This window comes from Micromys minutus, assembly GCF_963924665.1.
Source record: "Micromys minutus genome assembly, chromosome: 29".
In the NCBI taxonomy this organism is placed as follows: Eukaryota; Metazoa; Chordata; class Mammalia; order Rodentia; family Muridae; genus Micromys; species Micromys minutus.
In genome coordinates, this window is record NC_137964.1 from 25,527,698 (window position 1) to 25,551,521 (window position 23,824).

Genomic DNA, 23,824 nt, shown 5'->3' on the forward strand with positions numbered 1-23,824 from the left:
GACCAGCCAGGCTACCCAGAGAAATCCTGTCCCCAAAGCGAAAAGAAAAAAAAGTGGCTGTACCTGCCTTCCTGGAGGAGGGACTTGATCCCAGAGTTCCATGTGGTAGAAGAACCTATTACAGTCTGTCCTCTTTCTTACTCCTTTTGTGCACCATTGCGGACACACTCACATACATGGGGAAAATGTAACAAAACTTTGAAAGACTAAGCCTAAGACCAGACTTGAACTAAGTATCAAGTTCCAGGAGCAACCGGTGTAACAGAATGAAACCCTGTTTCAAAAAGGAAGGAAAGAAACTTTAAGAAAGATTCATTGATCTTTACTTCATGTGTGTGTTTTACCTTAACCTTATGTCCCAGTCCAGTGTGCATGCCTGATCCCTGGCCGGTCAGAAAAGGAACATTGAATTTTCTGGACCTATAGTTACAGACATTTGTCAGCTGCCTTGTGGTGCTGGGAACTGAACCCAGGTCCTCTCTAAGAATAGCAAGTGCTGTTAACCACTGAGCCATCTCTCCATGAATAATTTTTGAATTGGGGTAAATGTTGAGAAACATTTTACATCAGTTCCAGTCCCCCCACCTTTTTTTTTTTTTTTTTTTTTTTCTTTTTGAGGCAGGTTTTAACTGTATAGTCTGGTGTCCTGGAACTTACATTGTAGACCAGGCTATTCTCAAATTTACAGGGTGCTATGCCTGTTTCTGCTTCCAGAGTGCAGCATCTGGTTTAAATTAATTGTTTTTTTAAGATTTATTTATTTATTTACTTATTTTATGTATGTGAGTACACTTAGCTGTCTTCAGACACACCAGAAGAGGGCATCAGATCCCATTACAGATGGCTGAGAGCCATGTGGTTGCTGGGAACTGAACTCAGGACCTCTGGAAGAGCAGTCAGTGCTTTTAACCACTGAGCCATCTCTCCAGCCCGCAAATTACTTTTTTCTAAAGTATCTTGTGTGTTGTCTCAAATCTTCCAGCCCACGTTAATATTTCCAGGTTGATTTTGTTAAAGTAAAGATGAACAATTAAGAAAGGAATCTTCATTTAACAGGAAGCTCAGTCTATTGTGTGTACCCATGTGATAAATATATGTGGTTTTTAAATGCTGTAGAATGTTTCTTGAGGGAGTTAAAAAAATTAAGTAGCATTAGTAATTTTTTAAACAAATTTCTGCAGCAGCCCTTAGTTTGTCAAAATGATATTCTCTAAACCAGTTTTACCAGGTAGACTCCTAACTTGGTATCTGGCAAGACTCACAAATGCTTTTTTATTTCTCTTACATGTTAAGAGTGACTCTCCAAAATATCTTTTGCTAGGCAGGCGTGGTGGTACAGGCCTGTAATTCAAGCACTGGGATAGCTGAGGCAAGAGGATCATTAATTTGAGGTTAGCCTGGGCAACATAAAGCAAAACGTTTTGCTATTACATTAAGCTAGGCAAGGATTATTGGAGAGAGACAAATGGTGAAGTAACAGTAAAAACACCTGAAGCATATATTCGTTATAGCTACTAAGCATAAATTACACATCATACCAAGATGCCCCTCTGCAGACAAGCTTTGTCCTTTCTTCTAACAGGCATGTTCACAAGGGGTGTTCATCAGCTCAGGAGGGTACCAGCCATTGACCCCAAGGACTCTGTAGTCTATTCCTATACTGGGCCATTTCTAAGCTTTACCTGTGGAGTTCAGGTTATGGGGCCTTACACTGGGCACGACCTTCTCCCTTAGTTGTAACCCGAGTCCAGGGGAAAAGTGGACACATCCCCAATCTGATGTCCCTCTGCCCATTTCTAGAAGTGGGGAAGTTGAGGATGATGGTTGTGAATGGGTGTCAAGGCTGGGACTATGGTGAATGGTTGAATATTTAGCTAGCAGAGTGAGACTCTGGGTTCTTTTGGGGGTGACTAATAACTATGATAACAAAAGAGAGGGCACAAGTATTAGTTGGGATTTTACGTAGAGTAAGTAATTCATTGAGCCTTAAGACTTTATAAAAGGAGGGGAGACTTTGGCTTAAAGCTCTGGAAGTAGATGGAAAAACGTGATTGTAGGGGCGAGGGTATAGCTCCTTCTCTGTACGTGACATGCTTAGCTGGCCAATCCTGTGCAAACCAAGTCATGTGATCACACTTAAATGAAAAGGAGGCCTCCTAAGAACAGTGTGACCCAAAAGCTATGTGATGTCAGCAAGGTCTGCCCATAGGATGGCTCCTGTGAGACTGGTGAAGATCATTTCCATCACCATCCCTTGTTTGTTTCTGTTATTTCTTGAGATAGAATCTTGTGTGCCTGAGTCTGGCCCAGAACTTACTGTACAGCTTCCACTGGCCTCAAATGCTCTCAACCTATGGGGTTATAGTTACAAGACATCATACTCTTGCATCTTTTTTTCCTTTACAGTAACTATTTATTTGAGACAAAGTCTCACTATATAGTCATGGCTGGCCTTGAAGGATGGATGGATCAGGTTGTCCTAAAACTCACAAAATTCCACCCACCTCTGCTTGCGGCACTAAAATTGGGCACGATCGACTATGTCCAGTGTATGTAGACTTTTTTTTTTTTTTTTTTTTTTGTATGTAGACTTTTGATTTTGCTAACAAGCTCTTGCTAACTTGTTCGGGTTTCCCCCAGAACTGTAGCCAAGACTGGACCTGGAATTTTTCTTCTTCTTTATGCTTCAGCCTCCCAGTTAGCTGGGATACTAGGTACATACTACCAGGCTCAACTTAAATGATGCATTTTGCACACACCTCTCTGTGGCTTGCTTTATAAAGAAAGGTAATAAATCTTAGACGTGCGGGTGTGCGTTGTATTCTAGGTTGTGGGTATATTGCCATTCGTATATAAGCTGTCTCCCCTTTCAACGTATTCTGTTTCTTCTCTTTTCTTTCCAGCATGTTACCTTTTCCCCATCCTGGGATAAGGCTAAGTCTGGGCAGAACCATGTCTTCTGAGGTCTTAGAACCTGATAGGTATAGGAGGAGTATTCAGTAACACCCAAAGAAAAAGGAAGAGAGTGGGAAGCCCCTGTGACCTGGGAGCACTTGGCACCCAAGTGTTTCTGTTTGCTTCCTTTCCTACAGTCAGTCTGGACCCCTTGGCTCAGGGCAAGCATGGGTGGCATCAGCCTTGAAAACTTTCTAGAAATATAAGGACGATCTGGCTGCGCAGAGCAAGTAGAGGGTTCAGTTCTTCAGGGTCATTCATGATGAGGCCAGGGCCAAGTAAACAAGACACGATCAGCCATGGCACAATGAAAGCAGTACAGTTTCAGGTAGCAATTCTGCTGGGTGAGGGACGTCATAGTTTCTGCTTGTGTATAGCCTGGAACTGTAGCAACACAAGTCAGATGTTGGATCATTGTACCAGTTAGCTAAAGGAAATTTGGCTAGGAGAGTTAGAAGAAGCCCCTCGCAAGTACCAGGAGAGGATCCTCAAGAGGCCTTTTGGACTGTGGTTGGCAGGCACCATTTTATGTTTAGAAGAAAACCTAACACAGGAATTATTTAGTTTCATTCTTCCCTGGGAAGGTCAGACATCAGGCCTTACCAGCTTCCTAACTGCAAGTTACCTCTTTAGTTTTGCATTTAAACTGAGGATTCGCAATTTATAAAATCTGGCATGACTAAGCTGTTGTGGCAGACACCTGGCCAGGTGTCTTGGGAGGCTGAGGCAACAGGATTGTTTGAGACCCACCTTGGCTACAAAGCAAGCACGACACCAGCCAAGGCCACATATACAAAAAAGACCCCATCTTAAAACAAAACAGAAACCTTGTGTGTGTGTGTGTGTGTGTGTGTGTGTGTCTGTGTGTGTCTGTGTGTGTCTGTGTGTGTGTGTCTTGTTTCCTCTTTGCTTTAGTCAACATTATCTCTTGGAATGTGACAACCAGGTCTTGGACTCAATACATAAGACCAAGCTGACCTTGAATTGAGAAGAGGTCCTCCTCCCTCTGCCTCCTGAGTATTAGACTCAGAGGTGTGTGCCACCAAACCTGACCAGGTGACAAACCAGTTAGTTTTAATTTTTGCATCCTCTTCATTGGGTCAGGATCAGATCGGAATGGAATCCTCTCACCTCCTGGCAGAGTCTCACCTCTTTCTCTTCATCTGTGCAGGGGGTGCACATCTGGCAGGATGGCAAACCATACCTCCTCTGTGATCTTACGTGAGATCGTGATCTTGGGCAGGCTGACGTTAGATAAGGGATTCTCCACCCGCCAAGGTTCTCCCTGCAGCTCTCTCCCTTTCTCCTGGTTGAGCCATGATAAGAGAGCTGTGTCATTTTACTTATTTAAATACAGAAGTGATCTTTTTGAGAGTCCTCACCTCAAAGGAATCCAGCCTGAAGACAAGTTCTATTAAATAGACTTGTGCTTCTGATTCTTAACAGAGGAGACCCGTGAGGGTGAAAAATATCCCATTTGCAGACTACGTCTGATGTATTAGGCTGTTGGGGTGTCTCTGTCCTTGCAGGTATGACCAGTGACAGAGAAAGAAAGGGTGTGTTTGTTATCCTCCTCCTTTTCCTCCTCGACCTCCTCTTTCTTTCTATGCTGGACAGATATATCCTAGACCGGCACACCCCACCCCTAAGATACTCCGGAAGTCCCATAGTTAGCATCCTTCTCCACCTACTTCCCTCTATCTAGTTTCTTTACCTGCTTTTTCCTGGGGTGGAGCATGTCCTAAGGGCTTATATATGATGGTGGCTTTATGGGTGAAGGGTAGTGTATGTAGGGTCATCTTTTGCCATTTATCCCCTTCTGGTAACCTTGAAAGGCTGGTAAAAAACAAAATGGAAGAGGAAACTCAGAGCAAGTCAGCTGGGAGTTTTTCCATAGCCTCAGTGGGGGTGTATACATTTCAGAGACTTTTAAAATCTACTCAGTCAGACTGACACTCCCTACTTATTTACTCTTGCTGGCTCTGCTGGAAGCCTCCTGAGCTTTTTAAGGTCTCCCGCCTTCACGGAAAGCCCAGGCCTTAACAAATCGCCCCACCCCCACCCTGTTCCCGCTATGGATGTCCTGACTCCTGGTCTAGATGAGGGTAAACAGTTGGATACCCACGACGACAGAGTGACAGAGTGGTCATCTGACTCTGCAACTATTGGAACTTACTCTCCAGAGAGGCTCTCAGTAAATCGTTCCCATTTTATAGTTGGAGCAGCAGCAGGTATGCCTAGTGTCACCTCAGATAGATATGTATGTGATATGTTCCTCAGTTGTCTAGCTAAGTTACCCTCCGTGGTAGTTATGTTTCAGTCATTTTGGTGCTTGTAATAACATTGGTCATCTGGGCTAAAAGTCATGAGCTGATCTGTTGACACAATTGCGAGTAGACTTTTTGTTAAGGGATGAAGGTCAGTCTGGCTTTCTAGCAACGATGTTCTGCAGTGTTTGGTTTGTTTCCGGAGTTGAAGAACCCAGAAACCTACACCTTTCTGCCCAGTCTCCTAGGATTACTGTGCTATGGACGATGGCACCTGCAACCTCTCTGAAGTCAGTTCCTGGGCACTAGAGAGTAGTGGTTCTCTCTAGGAAGGTGGGGACATCCACCTCAGGGCCAAGACTGGAGGATTCTCTCAGACAGCTTCTAGTCTAGCAGCTGGAGCCGGCACCACCTCAGATTTGACGTTGAATTTCAACCTGGATAGGCAGACGGAAGAGCGCAGAGGGCAGAGGCCCCAGTTGTTACTGAGGCCGAGAGGCCTGCGGGCTCTGGGTTGGGGGCCTCTGGGACTCCCGCAGGCATCAGATCCCGATCTCCGAGCATCCACAGATCCTGCTGCAGGAGACCTAGAAACCCGTGCCTGGCATTGCTTATAGGGTGGTCCCTCCGTGGCCATTGGACATGGACTCAGGAGACGCCCCTAGGGACCACACAAAAGACCCCACCCCAAGACGGGTGTGCATTTCCTGTGGCAGCAGCGTCTCGCAAGCCACCGATCTGTATCCCGCAGCGCGCCGACCCGTTCGGGCGGGGCGCGGGGCACGCCCCCACGCAGCCCCAGTCCCCCCGAGCTACGCGCCCCGCGGCCGTCCTCCACGGGCCCGCCCCCGTGTCACCACAGGCCGGGCTCCCTTTGTGTGCGGGCCGAGCACCGCGGCCGCGTCATTGGCCCGCCCGCCCGGGGGGCCAGCCCCTTCCTGGCTCGCCTCATGCATATGCATGAACACCGGCCCCGCCCCGCCCCCTCCCGCGCGGGCGTGCGAGGCGCGCGGTGGCGGCGGCTCCCTCCTCGCTGCGCGGGAGCCCGAGCGCTAGCCAGGGTGAGCCGAGCCTGCTCCCTGCGGGCGGCGGCGGCGCTCCAGCCATGTCAGCGCGCGCGAGGCTGGGCCCACCATGAGCCATGGCCATGTCCGTGAGCGCGGAGGACGACGACTATGAATCGGAGCCCGACCAGGTCGGTGGCCCGGGGTGGGGCGGAGGGAGGGACCCGCGGCTCGACCCGGCGAGCTCCTGCCTGACGCGCTGAGGCGGCTGAGGCGGCCGCGACGCCGCGCTGAGGAGAAAGTTTGGCGGCCGCGGCCGGCGGGCCCGGGGCGGGCGCGGGCAGGGGGCGTGTGCGGCGGGACGCGGCGCCGCGGACAATGTGGGCCTGCGGGCCTGGCCGTCGGGTGGCGCGGGCCCCAGCCCCGCGGGTGAGTTGCGGGGCGCACCGCGCCCTCCTCGGCTCGGTAGCCCGCGGCCCACGCGCTTGCGGAGCGCAGCGGGCCCCGCGGCGCCGGTGCCTCATCGCTTCCCGCGGGCAAAGTTGCATCGGGGCTGGAGGACTCCCCGCGGCCCGTGGGCCGACGGCCCGAGCTTTTGTCTGGGCGCCGCGCGCTCGCCCGCCGTGGGCAGCCGAGACAGGAAGGGGTGCGAGCCGCGGCCGGCGCGGGCCATCCGGAACCCGGCGATCGCCCTTGGCCTCGGCAGTCAGGAGAACCGAGCACCTCTCTCGGAGAGGAGAGACCGGAGTAGAATTCTGCGTGTAAAACAAAGCTCTGGGTGTGTTTACCGTGAAGATTTACTTCAAGGCTCGTGTTTAGGACACCGGGGAAGAAAGTTGAGGTACTGCTGCTTCTAAACCAAGCACGGCGTGTAAAATAGCATTTGCAGTAAGACAGGCCAGGTAGACATATCCAAGGGATTAGAACTGGGATGGGTCACCTTATCGTGTGGGCTTTGGACGGCCTGTGTGAATAAGATGCTTTTTAGAATGCTGCTTGCATTTCCTTGGTGGAATAAAGATGTTTCCAGCGAAAACATCGGAACACCCCCCACCCCCACCCCCAACCTTAGGCGTCAGTGAGGAAGTGAGCTGAAGGGCTGCACTTGAGGTATTGTGCGTGTTGCTCCGTAGTTTTATTTAACAGAGGTAGAGTTCAGCGTTTGGTTTTTTGGTTCTGCTGCGCCAGCTTTGTCATGCCCACCCTCTAAGTGTTAATGAGTCTCACAAGTTTTTCAGTTGGATGAACCCAGGAACAATTCAGGAGGTTTGGACTTGGAATGTTTGCCTCAGGTAGTTCTCCCTGTGTAAATGGCCGTCAAATTCTTGCTATATATAGTTCATGCCTCAACTCAGGGTTCGGTTTAGGTCTGCCTAATTAATACTGCCAACCGTTTACCGTTACCATGGCATCGGGACATCTTAGCATTCAGTACGGGCTTCGGTCCATCTGGTTTGACATTCGTCTTAACCTTCTCCCCCCCCCCCACCCCCCTATTTGATTATATCCTGTAGTCCAGTGCCTTTGACAGGGCACAACTATCTCTGAACTGTTTGTTTTGCTACCGAGACAGCCTATTCGTGTAGTGCTCTGTATGAAGCTCCGTGTTCCCCGGCGGCCTCTAACTTGTAGCAGTTTTCCTGTTTCGGCCTCCGAGTTCTCTGAGACCAGGTGTGAGTCACCACACCCAGCTTGTCCCTGGGCTTAAGAGCACATTTTGTGGCACTGTTCTTTCTAAGGGAGACTGCTATTAGGAAGGGCCTACACTCCTATAGCCAGGTAGCCCTCTTCCAATGGGTCAAGCTGGGAATCACTTTTCTAGAGCAGTTAGCAAGAGGACATTCTCTCCAGTTTTCATTTACACTTTAAAGTCTCGCTCTCCCCGCCCCTCATGGGTTTACTAGGCAGACAACATTCTAAGCCAAGGAATAGAGCCCTGCTGAATTGATATCAGCTCTGATACTTTGCATTTGGGGGTTACCTTAGGCTGTGGCTCAAGTGCCCTTTGCCTCCCCTTCCCCTGCCACCACATTTTCCATCAGTTTTGTCAGTCCTGGGATTCTTTGGATCTGTATAGAGTAGATGTCCCAAAGAACCTTTGTGAAAGCATCTGTGACTTCTAAACTTGCTTTTCTGAGTTTTCCCCTCCCTGTACCTTCATGTGTTCAGCACCTTCAAGAGGAGGGTGCTGGAGCTCTGACATGTAGATATCAAGTATACTAGGCCACCTGCAAAACAGAAGACAGAGAGGAGGGAGGCCTTGTTGGGGAGCAGTTGTTCCACTAACCAAATTGGGGGGGAAAAGAGAGAGAGAGAGAGAGAGAGAGAGAGAGAGAGAGAGAGAGAGAGAGAGAGAGAGAGAGAGAGAGAGAGAGAGAGAGAGAGAGAGAGAGAGAGCTGCTACAACCCTACTCAGAATTCTGGTTAACTCCCAGACTGCCAGCCAGGTCTGAGCAGTATCAGACTTATTTAGACCTGTCCTCCTGGGCTGGCACAGCTGTGGTAATGGGTTAGCTATCTGTCCTGCATCTTCCTTCAGCCGCTTAGGTGTCCCCCAGTGTCATCAGCCTGTGGACTAGCCAGGAAGTGATGGCCAGGGAGCAACTTTATCTTGATCCTTTGCTTGCTCCTTACTGCTGTGCACATTGGCTGTGCGATGTCCCATACAGGAGGCATCAGGAAATTCCTCTGTTTTCCAGTCTGAGGAGGTGTCTCTTAAAGAATAGCTGTCAGTAAGAGTCTTTTCTGTCTCCGACTATTTATTTTTCTTCCCAATGAAAGTGACTTGACCAGGACTGGTTGAAAATAGCACTTTGGGAATTATAAAGAAAAACTCAGAAATTTATGTGGTGGTAGTGGTGGTTTACTTCAGTTTGGTTCACAGAGGTATTTTTCAGTATAAGGGTCTCAATGTTGTTTCCCAGGAATTCCTTGAACTTTTGATTCTCCTGTTTCATCCTCCTAAGTACTGGGATATGCTAGTAAACTGGCGTTCGTAATTCCTTAAGCAGTGAAGTTTTTTTTTTTTTTTTTTTTTTTTTTTGGTTATTGTTTTTTTATTTGTTTATTGTGTATGTGTGTGCATATACCATGGCATTCTTGGGGTGTGTGTGTGTGTGTGTGTGTGTGTGTGTGTGTGTGTGTGTATAGAGTTCAGAGGACAACCTCTGGGAATTGTTTCTTTTTTCTTTCCCCTATGTGGGACCAAGGGGTCAAGCCCAGGTCACTAGGTTTTATCAGCAAGCACCTTAACCCACTGAGCCATCTTGCTAGCACTTTAATAGTGAAATTTCATTTTCTTTTGTACCTCCCTTCTGTCTGCCCCTCCCCCTTTATCTCCTTTCCTTTCTTTTCTTGACCTCCAGCTCCACTAGTAGCCAGGAATGGTACCTCTCCGTTGACCTCCTAAGTGTTTAAGTTACAGGGGTGGGCTACCACATCAAGCCCAGCTCAATAGTGACATTTCCAGGCATGTCACTGAACCTATCTGAAGATGTATAGAAGTTTTGGCAACTTTGTGGTTGTGTGTATTTTTCTAGAGGAAAGGTCCTTAGCTTCCTTAGATTCTCCAGAGATCCTTCCATCCCTTGGGTGTTCTTTATTCTCTTGCTCTTTACCCTCAGTGCATAAACAACTTTCCCTGTAACCTACAGGTATGATGTGTTCCAGGGTCCACAGCATTGGTCAGATTTAGCTTTTTGTGGGTGGCGTGTTCATTGTGCTCAAGTGATTTGAGGCTGGGTGTGGCTTTTCATGTCAGCTCAGCTGTGTTGTGCATCAGAATGCACTGTTAGTATGTTTGTTTTTGTTTTTTGTTTTTAAACCCTTACAGGGATAAATGGCATTGGTATTCTTTGTGGTGGTAGGTAAGTAGGTGGGAAACTCAGACCTATTTACTTACCTACAGCTTTGGGAATGGAACTTGGGTCATTGAACATAGTAGGTAGGCTCTCTACCATCGAGCCACCCAGGCTTCCCTTTTAAAATTGCATTTAATCTGTGTGTACACACGTGTGGCTCTACATGTGGCTTGGCATATGTGAAGGAGTCCGAGGACAATATGTGGGAGTGAGGTCTCAGGATATCAGACTTAGTGACAAGTGTCTTCAGCCACTAAACCAGGTTGCCCACTCCCTTTACTTTTTAATTTTTATTTTTCTTTATTATTATTTTCTTTTTTATTTTGAGACAGAGTCTCGATAAGTTTCTTAGATTGTCTTTCAACTCACTGTGTAGTCTAGGCATGACTTGAACTTTTAATTTTCCTACCTAAGCCTCCCAAGTAGCTATGAGCCCACCACACCTGTAAAACTGTCTTAATTGTAGAAACATTTAGCTACATTTTCCTGTTTTTACTCACTTGACTACTGTTCACTGTAGAAACTTTCTTTTTCTTTTCTGAACAGGTTTTACTCTATGTAACCCTGGCTGTCCTGGAACTCAGAGATCTGCCTGCCTCTGCTTTCTGAACACTGGGGTTAAAGGTGTGAGCCACAACCACCCAGTAAAACTCAAGTACTCCTTTCCTTTTTTAAAATTTTGTTTTGTTTCCTGTTTGAGACAGGGTTTCTCTATAATAGCCCTGGCTGTCCTTTCTCAATTTGTAGAGCAGGCTGACTTGGATCCTCCTGCCTCTACTTCCCGAGTGCTGGGATTAGAGGTGTGGGCTACCACTTCCCACCACCATTCCTTAAGGCTTCCAACTCTTACTGAGAGCAACTTTCTGCTGCTTTTCCTGCAGTCCTGGCATTTCTGAAAGGATCAGTCTTCCCTAGGTTCAATTTATTGTTTTCAGTTTTAGGGTTACTCTCAAACTCTCCCTCTGGCTGCCTCCCCCTCTCCCCCATCCCTGCTGCAGCGAGACAGCTTTAGCACTTTCATGATGTTGATTCCTTGATGTGTATCTTTGCTTTTGGTTTGCTCCCTAGGCCCTGCAGATTCCAGTGTCCCCTGAAACCCTGTTTCCTCAACCTCCTAGGCTTCCTTTCTCTGCTTGTTGTTCAAACCACACAAGGACCCCCGTATTCTACCCTCTACCAGGTAGAATTGTCCCCTGCTGTCTTACTGTCTGCTGCTTTTTTGTTCATGACCCTATAATCTTTAGCTGATCTCTGCCCACATTTTGTCTTGTTCACTGCCCATGAAATCTCCATTACTCACACTATTGCCAGTCCTGCTTGCTCCTGTGTGTGAAGTCCTGTGCGTACAGCGTGTGTTTTCTTACCGAGGCCTAGGAGGCCCTGCTGCCTCAGAGCTCTTTTTTTCCAGAAGCTTTGCTGAGCTGTTTGTAGTTGCCGAAATGTGTCATGCACTTTCACATCTCCATTTTACTCTTCTTTCTGCATAATCTATCCACCCCCTAACCCCACCCTCACTGCTGTCTTGTAGAGTCTTATTCTCCCTCTGTTGCCCATGTAATCAGCAGCTGCTGTGGTCTGCACTGCCCTTTTCAACCTGCCTTTCCCAGAGGATGAGGCATCTCTTCTGGGTTTGCATACCAGAGCCCAGACTTCAGAGCTACTGCCTAGGCTCAGAGCTTAGTTCTCTTATCAGCAGCATGACACTGGGCAGGTTAATGAACTGTAGTGTCCACAAGTTCCCTCATTTGTAAATGGAGATAATAATTACTACCTCATAACCTACTGGTAGAAATGTTTTACAAGTGACTAGCACTTCACAGTTAGCCTGCAGTATCTATCATCCTGTTGCATTTACGTAGCTCCTGTGTTTCTCCTTCCAGACTGTAACGTCTTTACGAGTAGGCTACACAGCTTACTCATCTCAGAAGTTCCAGAATTTAGCGTTGAATCTGGTTCATAATTCACAGCCAGAAAACACTTGGGTGGGTGGATGAGTGGGTGAATATGTGAATGAGGGGGCTAATGAATGAGTCCCCAGTGCACATTGCAGACTCGTTGCTAGTGATGTTGAGTGTCTTGTCCTTGTTTGTTGGCCATTTGTGTGTTATTTTCTTTTTCAGAAATAGCTATTAAAATTCTTTGTTAGTTAAAAAAAAAAAAAGATGTATTTTTATTTTATGTGTGTTTTGCTTCACATGAGTCTGGTCAACATGTGCATGCAGTACCCATAGAGGCCAGAAGAGGGCACCAGATCTCCTGGAACTGGTTACAGGTGGTGGTTGAGTTGCTTGTGGGATCAGAGAACTGAGCCTGAGACCTGGAAGAGCAGCTCCCTTTTTGCCCAATTTTAAAGTTGACATTTTGTATTTTTATCATTGAGATGTTAAGAATTATATATTCTGGATCCTAGTCCTTTACTGTGTAGATGTTATGCAAATATTTTCTAGTTTTTCTTTTCTTTTCTTTTTTTGAAACACAAAAGTTTAAATTTTTTTAAAAATTTATTTCCTTTGGAACTGGAGTTAGACAGTTTTGAGCTGCTGTGTGGAGACTGGGAATTGAACCTAGGTCCACAGAAAGATCAGCCAGTGTTCTTGACCAGTGAGCCATCTCTTCAGCCCCCTAAAGCTTTAATTTTTAGGAAGTCTGATTTTATATTTTCCCTTAGTGATTTTGCTTTGGTTGTCATATCCAAGAAACTATTTCCTATACACCTGTGCATTCTTTTAACTCTATGCTTAGAGTTCTGGTCCATCGTGGGGTTGTCTTTTGTATGTATTATGAAGTGGAGCCCTGTGTTCATTCTTTTGCATGGGAATTTCCACTTTTCTCATCACTGTTGAAAAAAAATTTTTTTCCCCAACTGAATTTTTTGGTGCCCCTGTAGAAAACCATTTGGTCAAAAAGAAGCAAGCTTACTTCTGGACCCAAGCTCTTTTCCAGCAGTACACCTCATTGTCACCTGCCTTTCTGTGTGAGATTGCAGCCAGGAAGCTCAAAGTCTTCCATGCTGTTATTTTTCCCAACTTTTCCTTTTCATTCTTGTTGGTTCTGAGGATCAAACTCAGAGTCACATGCATGGTACACACGCACCTCAGCTCTCCTGAGCTTTGACTTTTTTTTATCATCTAAAGAGCTTGTTCCTGAGCTCCTGTCACATAGATGTGGGCCTTCTGAAATTTTTACCCATGAACTTTCTGGAAGATAGTGCTGGGAAGATGGAGATACTCGTTAAATATTGAGAGAATGAAAGAGTGAGCCTCTTTTATAACATTTCCTTTAATAGGTGTGATGGGACACTTTTTATCCCAGTACTCAGGAAGCTGAGGCAGGCAGATCTCTTGAGTTTGAGGCCAGCCTGGGCTGCATAATGAGACATTTCCTTTTGAGGGAATTGGTCCTGGGGAAAGAACCTTTAAAGTATGTGTGCTTCCAGTTTTAATAACCAAGGCTTACCTAGCATGCACAAGGCCTGGGCTCCATCCCCAGAGCTGCGTAAACCAAGGAGGGCAGTGCACGCCTGTAATCTCAGCAGTTGGGAAGTAAAGGCACCAGGATCCCAAGTGTAAAGACAAATTCAGGGCTAGCCTTGGACAAAATAAAATATCAGTAAGTGACTTTGAAACTGCTGGATGCTGTTGTTCCATGTTGTAGGATAAGAGAAAAGTGGAGTTCAGAATTGGTGAAGCTTTGGGTAGTACACAAAAGATAGAAAAACTTCAGGCAGAATGGGCCACTTTTGCTAGTTTACCTCCCTGTTTCCTCTTCAACACTTGTCTAGATTCTGCTGCCATGAGACTTTCTAATTCTTTAGAGTCCTAATTGGACCTTTTGTTTTCCTTTTTGTTCTTTAAGAAACGGTCTCTCTATGTAGCCTGGCTATCCTGAGACTGCCAGGCTGGCCTCAGACTCACAGAGACCTGTGTCTGCCTCCCAAGTACTAAGGCTAAAGACTTGCATCACTATGCCCAGCTCTAGCTGAAGTTTCATTATTTTTCTTCCCCTTGGAGAATTTTTTCTTCGGTGTTTATTAGGATCCTGCATGTATTGGTTGGTTTCCTCCAGCTGGTAACCACAGCCAAAACCTGTCTGTAGCTGGATTCGCAGAGAGGGCAGCAATCATGGAAACAGCTTCTCTGAAGGTGTCATCTGTCATTTACTCTGTCATTTTCCAGGATGTCTGTGCTAGTTAGGCCTACACGGATTCATTTTCTAGTGAATGTGCTTTTGGATGAAAGTCTCCTTTGGAAAGCAAGGGCAGGTCTTTGATATCCGAAATAACTTTGGACTGAATTTCTTTAGTTTTCCACCACAAGAGGCTAGTCTGTGGAATTCCTACAGCAAGGGCCCAAGATGAGCCCTCCTGCTTGGCTTTTCCCTCAGAGATGGGTGGCATCTGACCTGCCACATGGTAGAAGGATTAAAAGGCAAGTGTGGAGAAGAAGATACCTCTGGGTTCTGTGCTTCTAGGGGCCTGTGACCTGTGCATCTCTAGCTTTCCCTTCAGTATGAGTGCCCTTGGCAGTTACAGTGTTGTGAGGCTGTTGCCATACTTCGATTGTGTCCACATCTCTGTAGGCTTTCCAATCTTAGGTGAGCCACTTAACCTTTAGCTTTAGATGTTCCTCTGTAAAATGGGGACAATAAGGGAACTGTCATGAAGTTATCACTAGAAAACTAGATTGCATCTTATGTAAAATGATGGCCACATTCTTCATGAATAGTATTAAGAAAATGCCTACCATTACCTGTCATCCTGCTGTGTTCTAGACATTTCTGTTGTTGCTGTTTGTTGAGTTTTCAGGTTCACAAAGCTCTGGACACTAGTTGTGATGTACTTTGATAGCAGACCTATATCTTGAGCTGACATATATAATATGGTGTGAATAAAGGCTGGTGTCCCACTGATATCAGTGAGCTTGGTAGAACTGGTCTTGTGTGTGTAGAGGGGAAGTCCAGACTCACTGTAAAGACAATGAGAAGACATCTGTGGGATGCTCTGCTACCTGACTTTAGTGGGTGGGTAGCCCTCTAGAGTGGTGCCCTGCCCATCCTTTCTTGAAAGTTGCAGGCTGCTGGGAAAGTTGGAGAGGAGGTAGTAACTGTGGTTCATGGAGAAAAGGAGACTTGTTTTCTTCCTAATGCAGATGGGTGTCGTCGGAAGCCCTGAGGTCCTGAGAGATGCGCGCTGGGAAGGGGTGCTTGGAAGCTGGCAAGCTGCCTGGCCTTCATGCCTGTGAGATAGGATTCTCTGTGCAAGGATGGCAAACTATACATGTTTGCTGAGGACAAGCTGTTGCCTGAAAAGTGACTTAACCATTTGAGATAGTTAGGCTAGTAGGTTTGAACAGGAGCGGTGCCCTCCCTAGCAGAGGGATTGTCCCAGTAAACTCACTCTACAAAAGGATGCTTTAGAGCAGTGGTTCTCAACCTTCTTATGCTGCGACCCTTTCTTACAGTTCCTCATGTTGTGCTGACCCCCAACCATAAAATTATTCTTGTTGCTACTTCATAACCGTAATTTTGCTACTGCTATGAATCTTTGTGTATATATCTGTGTTGTCCGATGCTCTTTTTTTTTTAAGGTTTAGTTATTTATTATATATAAATACACTGTAGCTGTCCTCAGATATACCAGAAGAGGGTGCCAGAATTCCATTACAGATGGTTGTGATCCACCATGTGGTTGTTGGGATTTAAACTCAGGACCTCTGAAAGAGCAGTCAGTGCTCTTAACCTCTAAGCCCTCTCCAGCCCTCCAGTGATTTTAAGTGACCCCTGTAAAGGGATTATTAACCCAAAAGGGGTTGCTACCCACAGATTGAGAACCTTTAGACAGTACTACCCACTATACTGGTTCTTCCTGTCTCAGAACCTTGACAGTGACCCCCAGTAATTAGCTTGGCAGGCTCACCATGCATCTTGGATTTGGCAGAGCTCTGGGGCTGGGGATGAGAAGCAAGAACTGCAGCTGCTCGCTTCACTGTTGAGCACAGCTTTATTTTTACTTGGTCTCTTGCTTTCTTTCAAGTCATAAGAAGTGATACACTTGAAGCCCATTTGGAGGTGGGGTGTCTCTGAAGTTAGAAGGCCTTCTTCAGGGGGGGTGCTGCCCAATTCTCCTGGGGATAACAGGGTGGCAAGTCATCTCATAGTCATGCAGTGTTGCATGAGATACCTGTGATGTCAGTTCTTGCGTGCCTTGTCTCAGAGGAATGGCCAGTTTGAGATATACCAGTTTGAAATACCCTTAAGAGTGCTAGACCCCTGAGCAAGTGTGAACTGGTCCTATGCAATGTGTTTCTCAGGCAAGTTCAGAGGGAGAGAGCTGATGTTTTGGTGTGTCCCGCTGCTCCTTTTCCCAGGAAGTGTAGATTAACTGTGGGCAGGAAGAGGTCAGAACAGCCACCAGGGCCCAAACTATATGTAGCCAGTGCAGCCAGGTCGCTTCCTATAGTAAAGTTACCTAAAGCTGTGCTAGTAGAGGGCTTAAAGCTACATTCTTTAGTCAGTTTTAACAAGTCCCCAAGTCACTCTTGCTCCAAAGGTTCAAGTTGAAGATCCTTCCTTGCTTCTGGGCTTCTGGTATTGGTCTGTAGCCCTTGGTGTTTCTTGGCTTCTGGGAGGATGCAGTCACATGGCAATTTTTCCTGCTTTCACATGTGCTTACATGCTGGCCTGCATCTAAGTGTCCCCCTTTCAGAGGTTGCCTGTCATGCAGTTTGAGCTTACCTGACTTGCCCTTCTTTAACCTAGTTGCCCTGAATCCCATCTCAATATGAGTCGCTTTCTGAGGTACCATCATTGCCAGCCTGACAGCCTCTCCTAGGGGCTTGCCTGTCCCCGTCCTCCCATCTCACTTGTTCCATCTGTTCTTGACCAGAACCGGGTGGTGGGTCGGCCTAAGGGCAAGTTGGGCCCGGCCTCAGCGGTGAAGTTGGCTGCCAACCGAACAACAGCAGGAGCTCGCAGGCGCCGGACGCGATGCCGCAAGTGCGAGGCCTGCCTGCGGACGGAGTGTGGAGAGTGCCACTTTTGCAAGGACATGAAGAAGTTTGGAGGTCCTGGGCGCATGAAGCAGAGCTGCATCATGCGGCAGTGCATCGCGGTGAGTGCACAGAAGGCACAGGCAGGGCTCCTGCAGGGCTCTGGCCTCCCTGCTAGTCTGTCCTGCCCTAGGGGTGCTCTGTGGGATGAGGGGTTGCAGCTACCCTTGGTTTTACTTGGGCCGCTTTGCTATGCTGTCAGACTCCTGTGTGTTATCTGGTGGTCTACAGCTCTTTCCTACTAGCTGAGTACTTTGAAATCCCCCTTATTAAAAAAGGTCAGGACACTCTGTCTTGACTGTGCCCCTGTTACCAACATTTGTGGTACAGGGTCCTGGGCCCTTCTTCCCTGTCTTCATAATCAGAAGTTGGGTGCACAGTTAGTTTTGCCCTAGACAAGGAGAGGTGATATTTGGCCTGGTGAAGCTGGGCCTATGGAGAACTTAGCCAGCCGTTCCAGACCCTCCCTCCATGCTTCTTTGGCAATCAGACAGAGTCCTCCTGGAGTTCAGTTTTAGATCCCTCCTCCACACACTTTTTGGTGAACTGGTCCATGAGTCCAGCATGGCACTGGGTGAGTGAGCTCCTTCTTCATGAAGCTGCTGTCCCCAACACCCAAGTCCCGAGCATCGTGTCCTCTCTGTATTCGCACTGCCTTGTCACTTGTGGACAAAATATACATGCAATAACATGTGCCGACCTGCCTATTTTTAAGCAGCACGTGAGTGTTGATTCTGTGCACAGTCTGTGGCTGATCTAGAGGGCATTTTCATCTTCTAAACCAAGCAGAACTCTAGGCATTTTCCCAGTTCCTAGAAACCACTGTGGCGGCTTTTAGTTTCTAAGCGTTGAACCACTGCAGAGAGCATGCTAATGAGAAATCAGACACTTTGTCCTTTTCTTATGAGTTGTATATTTCACTTAGCATAACATGCTCAAAGATAACAGTTGTTATGCCCGACAGAATTGTTTTAATCTAAAATTTTTGTATGCTGTTCGGTTACTGTGCCATGGTTTTGCTTTGTAGCCTCCTACCTGACTAATTTGTTAATCTTGGGTAATACTAGATTTATAATATTACTTTAGATTGATGTATATCATACTTTTGTTGTTGTTGTTCTCTGGATTTTGAATTGTTTCTACCTCTGGTTTTAGTTTTTGAGGAATTTCCATAGTGGTTATATCATTTCACACTGCATGAGAAGTGCAGAGATTCCATTTCTCCACATCCTGGGCCGCGTCATCTCCTTGAATTGTCTGTTCTTTGTTTTAACATAGCTCTATTAGGCATTGAGTCGTATCAGACTGGTTTTTTATTTGTATTGCCCTAATAATGATTGATACTTTATCGGGTACTTGTTATCCATTTGTATATCTTTCTTTTAAGTCCTTTGCCCAGCTTTAAGTTGGATTTTATTTTATTTTATTTTTTGGCCTTTTGTTTTGGTAAGTTGTAGAAATACGTATTTTTTTTATATATTTATAAATATATAGTTCTTTATATATTCTACATATTATTGTTCAAAACTCAAATGCAACTTCTTTTGTTTATCTCTGTTTACTTTGTTTATGTCTATGACTGTTTTGCCAGCATGTACATACACCAGGTGCATGAATTGTAAGAGTGTTTTGCTTCTCCATCGCCCCCCACTCCCACCGTGTATGTGTGTGTGTCCCTAATACCACTGTGTATGCCTGATACCTACAGAAGTCAGAAAAGGGTATCAGGTGCCCGACTGAAATTACAGGCAGTTGTGAGGTACCAAGTAAATGTGTGCTGCATCATGCCTTTAATTAAACTCAGCGCTCAGGAAGCAGACGGAGCTCTTTGAGTTCAAGGCCAACCTGGTCTACAAAGAGAGTTCCAGGCTAGCCAGGACTGCATAAAGAGACCTATTTTTACAAAAATTTTAAAGTCATCTTTCCTCTAAAATTGTGAGATATCAGACATGAGATATACATTCAAACAACATGAAGAGAGTGATTATTCTATAAGATACAGAAGGCTGTAGGATGAAGAAGCAGCTGCCACCTTGGTATTTGGGAAAACAAAGACAACTCACTGAAATCCAAGGAAAAGGTGTGCGCAGAACAAGAAAGGCAGAAAGGACCCTGAGGCAACCAAGGCTAGAGGAGCGGCACAAGGAAACTGTTCGTCTGGGAAGAGTGGTGGGACAAGGCACCTAGGACCAGGACCAGGCTTAGTGGGAACAGCCCAGGGAAGCAAGAGGGAGGTCTGAGGTTGACTGAGGCAGTACAGGTAAGGCTCTCAGAGATCCTGGCAGAGATGAGGTTGGGCAGCAAGGAGGATGTCTGTGTCTGTGGATGAAGCTACTCCATATACACTAGAAAAGGGAACGGGGCATATGGGTCACATATGGGTAAAGGTTAGATGCTGAGGCAGGAGGATTCTCAGAAGAGTGAGGCCAGCGTGTTCCAAATCAGCCTGGGGTACAAAATGCAATATTTTTTTTGGGAAAAAGAAAAAAAAAACCACACAGGTTTCTTCCTGGGCAGATAGTCATGGGTCTTCCAGTGTGGCAAGGTCTAGGAGCCACTGTGTTCCAAATCATCAGTTTCCACAGACAGGTTCCAACAAGTGTGGGTTGTTCTTGAAACTGTCTTAGTCTCCCTGTAGAGCATTGGCTGGCCTCAAACTCATTGAGACCCACCTGCCTCTGAGTGCTGGGAATAAAGGTGCTTGTTGCCATATCTAGCCTCACAAAGACTTTTAAACTGTGGAATGTGTCCCAGATTATTTTGAGGTCCTTATGAAGCACTAATTGTAGTGGTAGGCACTAATTAGCACAAGAAGGCTGAAGATCTAACTTGGCCCCTGGCCTCACTGTGTATCATTTATAGTTTTCAAATTATATGGTCTTAAGAAAAATATTAATCTAATGCTGTATTTGAAATTACAGTTGAGAAATTAAAAATGTTTAGGTTCATTTTAAAAATAAGTATGTTCACAAATGACATGTTTTTATGAGAGCCAACTCTATATTTTCAAAAATAAAATAATTAGTAGGGGGAAAGAATGCCATTATCTCATGTTTCTGTAAATCTTCTTATATCTGGCTCAATTTGGACTTTAGTTTTCATTTCTGCTTCTCTATACCATCAGTTAGATATGATTTGGACGGAGGCTGAGGAAAAAATCCAGCCTCCCCACAGATTTTTTTTTTTTAAGATTTAATTTATTTTATGTTTGTGAGCAGAGTGTAGCTGTCTTCAGACACACCAGAAGAGGGATCCCATTAAAGATGGTTGTGAGCCACCATGTGGTTGCTGGGAATTGAACTCAGGACCTCTGGAAGAGCACTCAGTGCTCCTAACCACTGAGCCATCTCTCCAGACTGTCCCCACAGATTGTTGAGCAATGGAGGAACATGCTAAGAGCTACCATAGGTAACTGTGAGTCCTTTGAAGAACCATCTGTGAATCCCACAGGTGGTAGCTTCTTTTATTTTTATTTTATTTACTTACTGTTTTTTGGTTGGGTTTTGTTGTTGTGAGTGTGTGTGTGTTTGTGTGTATCCCTGGCTGTCCTAGAATTCATGCTGTAGATCAGGCTAACCTTGAATGTAGAGATCCATTTGTTTTTTGCCTCCTGAGTGCTGGGACTAAGGGTATGAGTCACCACTGCCCTGAGGTGGCAGATTAAAGTCAGTTGCAAGATGGAATCTGAAATTGTAACGATCAGCTTTTCATATTGTTGCATTAAAAGTTGTCATTTTTAGCCTTGCTCCTGCAGTCAGGGTTGTAACATTACACACTGGTGACTGCGGCCATTTCCCATAGACTGCAGCATGCTTTAAGCATATATACATAAATCACATTTGATAGTATCATTATCTTTCTGATAAGAAAGCCTGTTTCTAACCATGAAAGAGTACCAGGTGAAGGACATTTTCATTAGCTCTTAGTCTTCAATTTTCTCATTTGTACCAATTGACAAATTGTTGGTTCTTTCTTTCCCTTTTTTTCCTCCTTCTCTTTCTTTCTTCCTTCCTTCCTTCCTTCCTTCCTTTCAAGATTTATTTATTTTATGTAAATCACTGTTTTCAGACACACCAGAAGAGGGCATCAGATCCCATTACAGATGGTTGTGAGCCACCATGTGGTTGCTGGGACTTGAACTCGGGACCTTTGGAAGAGCAGTGTTCTTAACCACTGAGCCATTTCTCCAGCCCCTCCCCCTACCCCCATGACAGAATCAGGTCTTAAGTCTTAAAGACTTAGAACAGCAGCTACTGTCTTCTTCTACTTTTTCAATATATTTTTTAAAATACGATTTATTTTATGTATATGAGTACACTGTAACTCTCTTCAGACACACCAGACAAGGGCACTGAACTCAGGACCTGTGGAAAAGCAGTCAGTGCTCTTAACCACTGAGCCATCTCTTTGGCCCTTTTCTATTTTTTCAAATAAAAAGTTATATGAGGCTGAAGCAAGCAGGTCATAGAGGTTTCTAGATACCCTAGGCTACATTGTGAAACTTTGTCTCTAAATAAATAAGTAGCAGGAAAAAAAATGAAATAAAGATATTTTATGGAGAACCTGGTGGTCAGTTGAGCTCAAAACATAGTCACATGTATTTTTCCTTTGATAACGGTCCCTTGACATGGGGAAGTACTGTGTGCATATTTCCTGTGTGGAAAAGATATGTGCTCAAGAGTTGAGGTTTTGTAAGTTAATAATCAAAGACATTAAGTGGAACTGGTGGTCTTTTCTTCGGTATGCATGTGGTCCTACGTGGTGAACTGGTTTCGGATGGTGGGCTGCACCTCGGTGGGGTCTCTACACTCTCCACCGAGCTTCTGCACTGTTGTCGGGGAGTGCAAATCTCATGTCTTGCTCTTACTCAAGATGGGTGTGAGCCGAGGCTGTGGATTGTGCTTTGATAACAATGGTAAGGAGAGCTTTAGCCCTCTGTGGACACATTTAGATTTGTTGATATAAACAGAATATGTTCTTCACGCTGTCTGCCTCATTCTTCTAAGAGATAAGCTCAGGATACGAGATTTTTGTCTTATGTTCATTGCTGTATCCCTAGATTTTGTAGAGCACCTAACACTGATAGTGCTAGGTGAATAAATGTGCCTGGAGCAGCTTTCTGACCCCTGACAGGTCTAGTCCCCAGTGGGGTCTGTCTTCACTCCCTGATGACTTGTGTGTTTCTTGGGTCCTCAGCCAGTGCTGCCCCACACCGCCGTGTGCCTTGTGTGTGGCGAGGCAGGGAAGGAGGACACGGTGGAAGAGGAAGAAGGCAAGTTTAACCTCATGCTCATGGAGTGCTCCATCTGCAACGAGATCATCCACCCTGGATGCCTTAAGGTAGCATCCCTAGAGGCTCTGGGCACCCCACCCCCATTCTTCAGGGTCTGATGGGTCTGATATGGCAGCGATCATATCATAAGCTACCTCCTTAGAAATTGCTGCTCAAGGAGTGAAGATACATAGGTGGTATCTTCTAGAATTTCTAGAGGCCCCTCAGTTCTAGGGCATTCTGTGTCAGGTGGTAAGTCCAGGGCAGGAAGAATAGTGTGCTGACTGAGTAAGCTCAGTTCATTCTGAACACCCAGGACCTCAAAACTCCGTAGACAGAAAACATGTATCCTGACACCTGGCTTCTGAGAGAACAAAGCCTGAGCCAGGGAGGGCGGGTCCTGAGCAATAGGTGTTTCTTCTCCCATGCATCTGCACCAAGAACCGGTTCCTGTGATATGCTAGGGCAGGAATGCCTTGTGGGTGACCTCTGTGCCTGCCTGGCTCAGGCAGCTGATTCCACCTTAGAAAGGAAGAACACATTTTGTCCTGGCACATGTCTCTGTCCCAGCATTTATATCTGGCTGCAAGGGGTGATGGCCTTTGTTTCCCTCGTCACACCCACCTGAAGGGGGTGCTGTGCCATCTGTGGCTTTGGAAGCCAGCCTCTCCTGGGAATTATTGCTTCACCATTTCTCTTGAGCTCAGCTAAGAAAAATACAACCACGTGGTGGGTCCTCTCTTTAGTCTAGGCACAAGATGGGCACAGCTTTGGGGAGGGTGTGAATGCTGAGTTACACTGGTCTTTGAGGTGACCTGTGTCCTGTGGACCCTCAGAGTATTCTTCCTTGTCCACCAAGTCCTGTCCTGTCCTTGCAGATTAAGGAATCAGAGGGTGTGGTCAACGATGAGCTTCCCAACTGCTGGGAGTGTCCGAAGTGTAACCATGCCGGCAAGACCGGGAAAGTGAGTGCGGACTCCAAGTCTCTGGTTGGGTCGGGTTGGCAGAAAGGGATGGGCTGGGCCTTGCCAGGACCAGCCTGTCCCCAGTTGTCAGTCAGGTGGGGTGCAGGAGGCTGGGTAAAGAAGAGCAAGTTCAAAGATATACAGTTGGATTGTTGTTCTCTCTTTTTGGCCTACAAGCAAAAGCGTGGCCCTGGCTTTAAGTATGCCTCCAACCTGCCTGGCTCCTTGCTCAAGGAGCAGAAGATGAACCGGGACAACAAGGAAGGGCAGGAGCCTGCCAAGCGCAGAAGTGAGTGTGAAGAGGCTCCCCGTCGCAGGTCAGATGAGCACCCCAAGAAGGTGCCTACAGATGGCATCCTTCGCCGAAAGTCTGATGATGTGCACCTGAGGAGGAAGCGGAAATACGAGAAGCCCCAAGAACTGAGTGCACGAAAGCGAGTACGAACTGGGAAGAC

At 46.3% G+C, this 23,824-nt stretch overlaps 1 protein-coding gene across 5 annotated transcripts in view; it reads left to right on the top strand.

Moving 5' to 3' along the window:
* Positions 1 to 23,824, top strand: part of KDM2B (lysine demethylase 2B) — a 110,728-nt gene that overhangs the window by 78,265 nt on the left and 8,639 nt on the right. For 2 of the 5 annotated variants that reach the window (XM_080940448.1, XM_080940449.1), the window contains exons 1-5: positions 6,279 to 6,417; positions 16,970 to 17,194; positions 22,329 to 22,472; positions 23,283 to 23,369; positions 23,547 to 23,807. In XM_080940448.1, the coding sequence (XP_080796574.1) occupies positions 6,364 to 6,417; positions 16,970 to 17,194; positions 22,329 to 22,472; positions 23,283 to 23,369; positions 23,547 to 23,807 (771 nt within the window). In that variant the 5' untranslated portion in view covers positions 6,279 to 6,363. Of the gene's footprint in view, positions 1 to 6,278; positions 6,418 to 16,969; positions 17,195 to 22,328; positions 22,473 to 23,282; positions 23,370 to 23,546; positions 23,808 to 23,824 lie in introns of those variants that run through there. The other 3 variants (XM_080940445.1, XM_080940446.1, XM_080940447.1) reach the window with 2 other exon arrangements.